At 39.6% G+C, this 11,500-nt stretch overlaps 1 protein-coding gene across 3 annotated transcripts in view; it reads left to right on the top strand.

Moving 5' to 3' along the window:
* Positions 1-9,184, top strand: part of ftcd (formimidoyltransferase cyclodeaminase) — a 20,146-nt gene extending 10,962 nt beyond the window's left edge. For 2 of the 3 annotated variants that reach the window (XM_088331412.1, XM_088331410.1), the window contains 14 exons: positions 703-811; positions 2,987-3,170; positions 3,253-3,381; positions 3,458-3,546; positions 4,132-4,311; positions 4,428-4,565; positions 5,339-5,470; positions 5,545-5,606; positions 7,090-7,216; positions 7,290-7,451; positions 7,530-7,573; positions 7,654-7,792; positions 7,865-7,960; positions 8,988-9,184. In XM_088331412.1, coding sequence (XP_088187538.1) covers positions 755-811; positions 2,987-3,170; positions 3,253-3,381; positions 3,458-3,546; positions 4,132-4,311; positions 4,428-4,565; positions 5,339-5,470; positions 5,545-5,606; positions 7,090-7,216; positions 7,290-7,451; positions 7,530-7,573; positions 7,654-7,792; positions 7,865-7,960; positions 8,988-9,071 — 1,623 coding nt within the window. In that variant the 5' untranslated portion in view covers positions 703-754 and the 3' untranslated portion in view covers positions 9,072-9,184. The remainder of the gene's footprint in view (positions 1-702; positions 812-2,986; positions 3,171-3,252; positions 3,382-3,457; positions 3,547-4,131; positions 4,312-4,427; positions 4,566-5,338; positions 5,471-5,544; positions 5,607-7,089; positions 7,217-7,289; positions 7,452-7,529; positions 7,574-7,653; positions 7,793-7,864; positions 7,961-8,987) is intronic. The other variant, XM_088331411.1, reaches the window with a different exon arrangement.
* The last annotated feature ends 2,316 nt before the right edge of the window (positions 9,185-11,500 follow it).

Raw genomic sequence — 11,500 nt, 5'->3', positions numbered from 1 at the left:
ACCCTTGACATTTTCCAAAGCCCACTAGCAAGCGCTCAGGCGCCAACTCGTGATCTGATTGGCTTAACCAACAGCTCTATATCTCATGGCCTTCGGGTGTATTTGTGAAAAAAAACTTACAACAATACAAATTACATTGGAAAGAGTTAATCTGCATTTTTTCTTCTCTTAACAAGACATGAAAGGAAAGACCCCTTGAGTAGGTTGGTTACTCTTTCAAAGATAAACAAATCATTTTCAATGAAAGTTTACCTTACCGGTATGTCACACACAGGCACATATTTAAAGCAGCATAACACACAGGGGCAAAGGATTATTTATATTTTCTTTTACACGTATTTAGTTTATGTGTAACAAGAGTTTAACATGACTTTTGACCTCGCGAAGACACTCTTTCCTTTTGATGATCTTTTTCTGCTAAGGTAAAAGTGACCCTTTGTGTCCTTCTAGGCCACTGCTGAGAAATTATGATAATTAAGAGAATTCCACACAAATGCTTGTTTTTTCAAATAAGAGTTACTTATTGCGAGGAACTGATTGCACTTTGGTCCGACACCGTCCCAAATGATTAAACATTCAACGCTGTCTGGTTGCAGGTCATCGACTAGTCTGCAGGGGCGCTTTTTGCTATGTACCCATTTGTGATGACCTACTGTTAATGATTCAGCTGAAAGCCCATAAGTTTGTGTGTTTTTGTTTTAGGAGCCAGCCGGGGTATCAGGCCAGTTCTTGTCAGAGGTCAACAAAATACATCATGGCAGCAGAGCTGGTTGAATGTGTTCCCAACTTCTCTGAAGGCAAAAATCAAGAGGTTAGTTTTTTTTAAGTGTTATGAAATTTTGATATCTACTTTTTCTATCAACTCAGGTTGATTTGAAACCTCTTACGATTTTGTTTTTGGGGAGTACATACAATTTTAAACATGCTTATCAATGGCTCTAAACTCACATGAAAAGAATAGAAGACTGCAGCAAATTATTGTCCATCTCACAGCAATGGCTTCTTGGGAAAAAAATTGCGATTTAAAAAAAAAAAAGAAAAACAGGGCTGTCTACTACATACATTCTGTATTTTTTAACTACAACAACCAGTGATATTCGAGGAAAAAATATTGCTCAGTGCAGTTTTATAAATTTTACTTTAAGAGAAGGTTTCAAGTTTAGTTTATTTGAAAAGGGACAATCCTGAACGCAGATTTGAGAAGGAAATTAAATGTGTTTGAGATGAAACATTTGAGGAGTATGTTGGGAGTGACAAGATTGGATGGATTGAGAAATAAAATTGTGAGAGACAGAACTGGAGGAGTAGTGGAACTGAGCACGCGCGTGGATAAGAGAGTACTCGGTTGGTTTGGACACATGGAGAGGATGGATGAGGAGCAAATGTTGAAGAGGATCTACAGAGCAGAAGTAAATGGAAGGAGACCAAGAAGAAGGCCGCGATTGACATGGATGGATAGTGTTATGAGTGCACTGCAGGAAAAAGGTCTAAATCTAGTGGAAGCTAGAGTTCTTATTGGTGATAGGAATGAGTGGAGAGGTGTTGTAAAAGGATCGTGGGATGTTTAGACGTGTTCTAAGGGATGGGCAGGGCTCCTGTATGATGCGGCAGGGGTAAAACAATGAATTCTGTCGGGCCCGGCTGTTGAGCTGAAGAGATTGTTGTGTTATCCTGACCCGATTGACATGGCCGCTTACTTGTGTCCCGTTTCATCTGGAGGGACGAAAGCATGACCAACTTAGGGGCCGAGGTGCCGAACTTGTTTGGGTGTTGGGGCATTTGGGTTGGCCATGGTCCCAAAATTTGTGTGTGTGTTTTTTACTACTTTTTCCTTTTTTATTTTCTTTGTTTTTGTATGTTTTTGTCTTGCTGTCAGTCACCCCTCTTGAGGGATATGACCTGGGTAGATAGATATAAAAGGGACAAGTATGCTCCATAAAGTCATGTCACATACTATAACATTTTAGCCAAAGCTAATTCTTAATGTCTGTCCCCAGAAGGGCTATTACAGAAAAATAACATACTGTACATAAAATACACAATATTATAGAACAGTACAATTGCAGAGGCTTCAGGTGGTCACATGTCTGACCTCTGATTAAAAAGTATATAAGTTTATGTTTAAAAAGGACCCAGTTTGACTCTTTCTTTAGGTGATTGCGGATATTTTGGAGCGTTCCGCACTTGTGTATTTCAGTTGCAGAAAAACATTTTTTTCTAGCACAGGGGGAGAACTGCATGCTCTGTGTGCTAGTTTCATCATGTGGTTCTTTGACTTTTTGCTGGATTAAACAGTTTGAACTGCAAAAACATCCAAAAAAGAAAGAGCATAATTGCGTCTTTTTTTTTATTGTCAGATATTACCGCATGTTTCAATTCCCCCCCAAAAAAATTTGAAAAAAAAAACTTGTTTATTTGATTGCATTTTAAGGTTGTTTAAATTGTCTGGTATAATCAGCAATAAGTTATTTTTAATCATTAAATCTTATACTTAAAAAATATATTCAAAATGTGCCGCATGATTGTTACAAGAAACTGAAATATTTTACCTGAAAATATACTTATTTTTCCAAATTTTCTAATTTTTTTTTATCAACTTGCCTTTTTTCCACTAGCCAAATTTATGGGTCGCGAGGGTGCTGGAGCCCATCCCATCTTAATAACGACAGTGGGCAGGGAACACCCTGGACTGATTTCCAGGCAATAGCAGGACACACAGAGACAGACAATCATTTATTCACATACTCATTCCTAGGGTCAATTTTGGCTTGACCAATCAATCAGCCATGCACGTTTTTCGGTACTAGAATATCCGGAGAAAGTCCACACATGGACAAAATTAAACATAGCCCCACTAAAGAGTGAGGCAAACGTGCTAATCGTGCATCTACTGTACTACTCACTATAGTCATTACAAAAGTATGAATTTATTTTTGCAATATCTGGTTAGAGAGACATAGAAGACTTCACTGTTGTCAACTTTCAGGTCATTGACGCCATCTCAACGGTCATTAGTAACACACCTGGTTGTACGCTGCTGGATGTCGACCCAGGGGCCTCCACCAACAGGACTGTATACACTTTTGTGGGTTCTCCTGATGCAGTGGTGGAAGGAGCATTAAATGCCGCACGTCAGGCTTTTAGCCTCATTAACATGAGCCACCACTCAGGTGAATCTGCAATTTGACAGGGAGATCTTCCTATGGCACCTCCTGCCTTGTAATGGCAAGAATAATATTAATGTATGTGCAGGTGAGCACCCTCGTATGGGAGCATTGGACGTCTGTCCATTCATTCCTGTTCAGAATGTCAGTATGGAGACTTGCATCCGCTGCGCCAATGTTTTCGGACAAAAACTGGCTGATATGCTGCATGTGCCAGGTAGGATAAAACTATGTTGTATAAAGAAAATTACATAAATCAGAATGTCAGAAATGAACAAGCTTTGTTTGGTCAGTGTTCCTATATGGTGAAGCAGCACGAAGCGAGGCACGGATGTCTCTTCCGTCGGTGAGAGCCGGCGAGTATGAAGCCTTAGCAGATAAGGTACAGTAAGAACTCAACAAGTTATACACCTCAAGTCGGTTGTTTAGTTACTAAGTGCATGGTTTTGCTTAGGGATCCGTTGGTGGGTTACAGGGATATTTTCTATATTCACTCATTCAACCACTTATCCTCACTTGGGTCCTGGGGGTGCTGGAGCCCATCCTAACTGGCATCAGGCATTGGGCAGGGGACACCCTGGACTGATGGCCCGCCAGTCATAGGACACACATAGACACACCATTTTAGACACACATACCTGCACGCATGTTTTTGGAATGTGGTATGACACTGCAGTGCCCTGTGAAAACCCATGCAGGTACGAGTAGAACAAATAAACTCTGCACAGGGAGGTCGTTAGCTGGAATCAAACCCAGACCTCCAAACTGAAGAAGATTTGCTAACCAGTCATCCCCTGTGCACCCCAAATTTTATATTTCTACAATAAATGTGCCTTCACTCATTTAAGGTCGGAAAACATTAAACACTAAAGATCAGACATTGTTGCCAACCACTTTAAACGACATTATTTGTGATTTAATTTCTCATTGTTTTGAAAACATATTTTTGTGTGCTTTTGTTATCCAGCTAAAACAGAAGGAATGGGCTCCAGACTTTGGCCCCGCTACTTTTGTGGCATCATGGGGTGCAACGGTGACGGGCGCTCGCAAGTTCCTTATTGCCTACAATGTGAATGTGATTGCCACCAAGGAGCAAGCACATCGCATTGCGCTAGATATAAGAGAGCAGGGCAGAGGAAAAGACCAGGTGCTTTTTGGGAGATTTTCTCCCTTTAATTACTCACCATAGCAATGACAAATGTGTCAAACATCATTTGGCATGAATCCTCAGTGACTCGATGTGTGTGTTTGGCTACATGCCAGCCAGGGTTGCTGAAAAAGGTTCAAGCCATCGGCTTGTACTTGGATGAGGCCAACATCGCTCAGGTCTCAACCAACATACTGGATTTTGAGCTAACGCCTCTCCACTGTGTCTATGAGGAGATCTGCAAAGATGCTGAGGTCAGAAATTGCAGAGATTTACGTTCAGATTAGCACATGCTCATTTTGGTCTCAGGCTTTTTAGTAGATTGAACAGTTATTTTACTAGATGGGATACGTAATTTTTGTATGATTAGAAATCAAGTACTTTTGGCTTTTTGCTGACATCAGTTGTCCCGATAGTTGACTTATCCTCATATAAAGTGAAACTAAAATGATTTTTGATTAAGAAGGTGATTTGGCCTTCTTAAAGTCAAAACCCAAACATCTTAATACCCCTTAATGAAAGGACAACTGTAGTAGAAATTCATGGTCAATACTATACTAATAGGGACAAATCATAACATTTATCCATCCATTATCTGCACCACTTATCCTCAGGTGGGTCGTGGGGTCATAACGTTTAAATGTTTCAAAATGTATATAGATACCTTTGAAATATATGTTGCTTTAGTCAAAAATTAGGGAGAACCAAGCGCAGTTAAGTGGTAAGGGAAGGTATGTTAATGGTTCTTTTGAATAAATACAAATCCATAAATTGATGAAAATATGTCAACAAGAAGTGAGAAAAAACATACAAGTGGCCAATGAATACATACAAAAAAAATATAAAACAAAACCCCCAAAAATGATCATTGCGAGTTAAGATTATTGATTAAAACCTTCTTAGTTAGATTAAATTCTTACACACATTGATTTAGGTATGTATCGAAAACTCCATTTGTGAGCTTGAATCTATAACAAAGGGAATGTGAGCTGGAGTGTTATCTATAGATGTCGATTACACACCTCAGGACCTAAAGCTGCCCATCGTCGGCTCTCAGATTGTCGGATTGATTCCTCTAAAAGCTCTTTTGGATGCAGCAGACTTCTACATAGCAAAAGAAGGACTCTTCATTGTGGAAGAGGAACATAAAGTGCGCCTGGTGAGCTAAGCCTGCCCTCAAGAGTTCTTTATTGTGGCTCCTCAAGGTTCTAACATTTTTGGCCTTGTGATCAGGTGATCAGTAAGCTGGGGCTCGACTCGCTGGGACCGTTCAAGGCCAAGGATCGGATTATTGAGTGAGTTTTAACTCCACAACAAGTCTTAAGTGTAAAGTGTGTGAACCTCATTTGGTGGAGTATGGGGGGGGGGGGGGGGGGGGTTTAAGGGGTTTTAAAGGTTATTTAGCTTGTTCATAAATCATTATCCATTATCCGTTATCGTTCAGTTCATAATACGCTACAAAGCCCAGGAGCCAGGACACTTACTCTCAGCCAAAAGGCCAAGCTAAGGTCCTAGCCCTAAAGCCTTGCTGCGATCATTGCGGTCCTAGCTTATAAGGTCCTAGCTTTACAGCCTTGTATCCACCTACCGACACAGTCCAAAACCCACAGCCGGCACTTTAGCTCAAAGAAAAAGGTTAAACTCGCTTGTGTCTTCTAATTTTTCACTTCATAGGAAGACACAGTTACTCGCATCTATGGTTTAGTATTTTGAGCAGAAACGGTTAAAGTTGTAATTTTTATTTTAAAATGTAACAAGTTATTGAGAGTTTTACACAACCAATATTTATTGTTATCCAAATGCTTTCCCAATCTTTTAGTTGAGTGCCACAAACAATTATGACTTATTAAATGATAGCTAAGATTACCAGCACTTGATGTGTGATTTTATTTATAAATAAGAGAGAAACTTTGGGTCTGAATGCAAAATTTGCCAAGGCAACACTGCTCATTTTGAGGATATGTTCACACTGCAAGGAAATCAGATTATTTGCACGGACGCGACCTGTATGCGATTTCTTTAAGTCCGTCCAAACAGAAGATATTTGGGGGACAAAAATTGGAATCGCGCATAACTATACAGTGTGAACCTATCAATCAATCACTTAAATTTCCTAATCATCAAAACATCTGGGCAACCCGAAAAGTGGAGGCCATGCTGGATGGGTTTAAGTTTACTTCATTATTATTGTGATTGACATTCAAAAAACTGCATGGCAAACAAAACTCTAGTTTGGTGATTACTGGGACTCGTTTCTGCCAGCAGACGGCGCACTATTTTCGGCGAAGCGTTTTAGCGTGCCCTGGCTGTTCGGAGCCTATCTCTGCCCTCTACTCACCAGATGAGGGTGCACTTTTTCGGACAGGTTTCAAGAACTCTCCAGGCTTATTTTGGCCGGGAAATGGCGCAATATTTTTGCTTAGGTTTTATGGTGCGCTCCCAATAACTCTGAAGGGCGCATGACAAGTGAGGTTCTCGCTCTGGCCTCCACTCACCAGGTAACAGTACTTCAAAATAAACAGTTAAATAACAAAAAACAACCCCTTACATGTTCTTCTTTCACTTAAAGATCTAAAAAAATGCCTCTAGCCCTATGACCACATCAAACTGTGTCTGGTGTAGCCATCTAATATGGCCAACTGTTAACATTTGGTGATGAGCGTGAAGTCATGCGAAAACTATCAATTGTAGATCGAAACAAATCTCTGAGTTCACTTTTCAGAATTATTAAACATCAAAGTACAGTATTTACATGTAATCCATGTTACATCCCACCAGGTATATGGTGAGGTCAAGGGACGACATCGGCCTGGCTTCTCTTCCCTTACGGCAGTTTGTTCGCAGCGTTGGCGCTCGGACGGCTGCCCCCGGCGGAGGCTCAGTCTCAGCTGCTGTGGCTGCACTGGTAGGGTTTTCTGTGGCAACAAACCGTTGCCTTGTTAAGCTTGTTCTTTGCTGCAACAGTTGCTATGTTGCAGGGAGCAGCACTCGGTGCTATGGTTGGCCAGATGACGTATGGCAAAAGGCAGTTTGAAGCTGTGGATGGCGTGATGAGGAAACTGATCCCTCCGTTTTATCACGCCATGAACGAACTCCTGGACATGGTGGAGGCGGACTCCTCTGCCTTCAATGGCTACATGGTCTAACTTTTAGAGACTAATATGTTTTTGAGCGACTCCCTGGTTTTGTGATTTCAATCTTTTTTTTTTTTACTTTAGGCAGCGTTGAAATTGCCTAAAACTTCAAAGGAGGAAGTCTACAGGTACAAACTCTTGAGAGGGAGATTTTATGTTGTTGCAGAATGAAAATGTTTCCGTTGGGTGCCATGTCATATTCTGACAGGCGTGAGATCGCAATGCAGGACGGCCTGAAACAAGCAGTGAGTGTCCCCTTGTCCCTGGCTGAAAAGGTGAGCGCCCTCTGGCCATCACTTCAGGAACTCGTTTTTTATGGAAATATCAACTGCAAATCAGATATCCAGGTGGGGAATTGCCTGAGTAAAATATGCAATGATAAAATATTTTAACTGAAAAGAACTGGGTCTGGAATCTAGGTTGCAGTAAAAGCGCTGGAGATGGCAGTTTTTGGGGCTTACTACAACGTAATCATCAACCTCAAAGACATCACTGACGACTGTTTCAAGAATGAGGTAGCTTTTTACATGACAAATGAATAGGTCTGAACAGCTTTTTTATCTTGGTCCTTTCAGTGTGTCATCCAAAAAGATGCAATGTCAAGCAAGGCTATTCCAAGGGAGGGGAATGGGTGTCAGAATGTAATTTTTCTACAGGTAGGGCTTCTGTTTAGATGCTTATGTCCTCCATCAGAGATGAAAGTGGCTGTATCACTAAAACATTGGTAAAAGGTTAGGTAAAGAAAATCTTAAATTGTGTTGAAAATTGACTGACCCATTTTCAAATGTTTAAAATCAAAAGGCCATGATCATCTGGAATGATTTCTCAAAAACCGACAGGGATATTTAGTGGGTTATTGATGTGACCCAAAAATGTGATTAAATCACAGTTCACGGACCCCCTAACCACCGAGGTAGTCGGGGCACCACTTCCTGTGGTTTGTCTTGGGCAAGTACCATCACAAACATAAACTTATTTTATTGAAACCCTGTGGTTGGCGGCATTGGTACACAGAGAGAGTTAGCGGTCCATGAGCCATTGAGCAGCATTGAGTGCAGGAGCACAACCTTGACTAATGCTACGAACATTGCTAATGCTAACATAAAGAGCAAGTTCCCCAAAGCTGCCTGTACTTTCCTTATTCCTTTATGCCATATCTGGGTTTTTTATGTCTTTAAAAAGGTTTGGGGGGGGGCTATATTTTTTTACTTTTTTGGTTGTAATTGCTACAGATGATAATGATGAGATAAATCGGAAGACAACAAGAAACACTATTATTGGTCATCTGCGAGAGTATTATGCTAACCCACATCTGGTTTATGCACTCAAAAAATAACATTTCTGTGATATCCCATCGAATTTCCACTCCAAAATTCAGGTCTGTCTTTTCTTCAACACAATTTGAACATGTTTTTGACCCAACTGCATTGAACAATACACTACTGTTTTTTTCCCTCGGTAGATCAGTAAGCTTTCCTGCATCCATAAAATGTTAGTTTAGTTTAATCTCTGAGTCACCTGACTTTTTGACCTGTTTTGCAGACTAAATCCAGAGTGTCAAAATTGTTACAGGAAGCAAAAAGCTGTGCCACCACCATCCTTGAAGCTGCTAACAAGAGGACATGAGCCCTGTTTCCTGTTTTGTACGAAAAAACTGAAAATCCAATAGAATCGCATGTTTGGAATGGACGGCTGAAAGGTTTTACTAGAAGTCAATAAAAAGTCTTTGCTTGAGGTCAGTTCGTCTAAAGAGCCATTACTTAGTTCCTCTCAGCAAGGCGTCTGTTTGTCAGAAGGGTTTCAAGGCCACAAGAACGGCTAATGGCACCATGTGTTATTAGAGATTTTAGGAGAAAAGGATGGATGGCTTTTAAAATAAGTGGAAAACATACTAAGAGGTCCGCCTCCATGCTACAGTTCTTTTCCAGTGTTTAGTATAATTTGGATACGGGAATTTTTATAGTCTTTCCATTGTACAAAAGTATTGAAGAATCATAAAAATTCTCTTTGCACAATTTGTCAGGAGCTCTTGGGAGCTCAATTTCCACACATGAAGACAATCAGACCGTTTTTTTAGGTTTTTAATGTACAAACAATGTTAAACACATCCGTGATAAACAAAAAAATACTTCGACAATGGTAACATTTTCAGAACCTCCTTCAGTTAAGGATCAAGGAAGACTTAAACAGAAAATCATGTAAAACAGCCACCCCATTCCTTTAATGGACTACAAGCGTCCAGTGTGTGAGGAGTCGCGCACCGTTGAATTAAATTTGTCTTTATCGTCGTTGATCTCAATGTTGTGAAAGCATTGTACACAACGAAATACGACGTGGCACTTCAGGGCCAACATCTAATAAAGACTTTAAAGGGAATAAAAAAGAAAAGACCACCCGGATAAGTAGGCAAAAAATATTCACAATGTACTGCTTAGAGACTGGCCCAAGTTGTAATAATAGTTCAATGTTGATAAATAAATTAGTGCATCGTAGCAATAGTACGAAGAGAAGAAGTGTCATAACATTCAACGGCAAAAAGAAAAATCCCCCCAAATAAGTCGCAACGTATAGATTTTTGTGTAATACCATTTAGCTTCGACAAAAAAGAAGAAAACAACAAAAAAACAAATAGGTTGCAAGATATATTTTCATCATACTTTATAGTTATGTTATGAGAAACACTTTGCAACTTGAATTAAGCTTACATCACCTGGTATTCCCATGCGGTCTCCCATCCAAGTACTTACTATCCAGCCCAACCTTGCTTAGCTTCTCAGGGTAGCAGCCTGAGGCCATAAGCCATTGGAAATATGAAGATTAAGTAATGTAATGTAATGTAGCTTTGTGAGTATGGGGTACTACATATTTTGTAATAATTAGGCAACAAAACAGAGTTTTTCATTTTTCTGAGTTGTTTATGAGTGTGTGTTTTGACTACATCCAACAATTTAGTATTTTTTTCTAAAGCTTAAGTTGTGTCTCTATTATTAAGTACCCGCCTAAGGTTCACTTTAGTGATGTGGTTACAATGCAGTGAGATGTAGAAGGGTTGTTATAAAATAGAAGGTTTGGCTCAATCATAAGACTACAACCTATTTTAAACAAAACTAGACCAACTTGTCAACAACATGGCTCCATTTACAGTCCCACAATTTTGTGTCTGTTTCTTAACAGTTGAGCTTATTCAGATAACCAAAGGTGCATTTATTTTTTTCTCATCCCAATAAGTTTCAAATTCTGAACTTTTCTTATATAAAGCTGTTTGGGTTTCTGTTAATAAAAAAGTTTCTGGTAAATTACTTGAAGAAAAATGTAAGTGGTAATTGTATAATTTTTTTTTTTTTCTGTATGTTGCCCTCGGAAGAAAAGGTTTGAACACCTCGGTTTTCTATAATGCTACACTCGGAGCTTTAAAGATTGCTTATTGCCCCACCATGAGCAAGCGATCAAAAAGTCCACATAAGACTATGTTGTCCCGAAACACTTTTGATGCTCATTTATATTTGCCATTGAACATTAAAAAATGTGAAAAATCTAATTTGTCAAATAAAAAGAACACATTTCCTATTGAAGTCTTAGGTGTGGCTGAAACAATTTAGTACACTTTGAAAGTTAATGGAGTCATTAAATAAACATATAATGTGTACAAGCAGGTATTCAGTTATGTAAAGTGTGGAAGACATGATAAACAATTCTTGTATGAAAGATTTGAAAAAATATTTGTATTGGATAATGAATTTTAATCTCCAAAGCATAGCAACCAAACTCCCTTGAACCGTGGACAATCTCATTGAGCGATGCTGAGCCTGCAAACAAAAGGGCACCGGGGCAGCTGTTGTGCGGGCGTGTAACCGCACACCTTGGTTTGCCGGTTAAAATCCCATTGACGACATGCCAGCCTAGTGTTAATCTACACAATTTGAGGTTTGACATTTACCACACAACAGCAAATTGGCTTTTTTGTAATGTGTGCGCCTTCCATGATCTCCTAATCCTTTATTATTGCATTTGTCACACGGTCTATTCTTTTTCATATAAAGACTAAGGAAAAGTAT

The sequence above is a fragment of the Urocampus carinirostris genome, chromosome 3 (assembly GCF_059441175.1).
Source record: "Urocampus carinirostris isolate Australia breed hairy pipefish chromosome 3, RoL_Ucar_1.0, whole genome shotgun sequence".
NCBI lineage: Eukaryota > Metazoa > Chordata > Actinopteri > Syngnathiformes > Syngnathidae > Urocampus > Urocampus carinirostris.
Note: the sequence above shows the minus strand (reverse complement) of the source record. Positions and strands in the feature narration are given on the sequence as shown.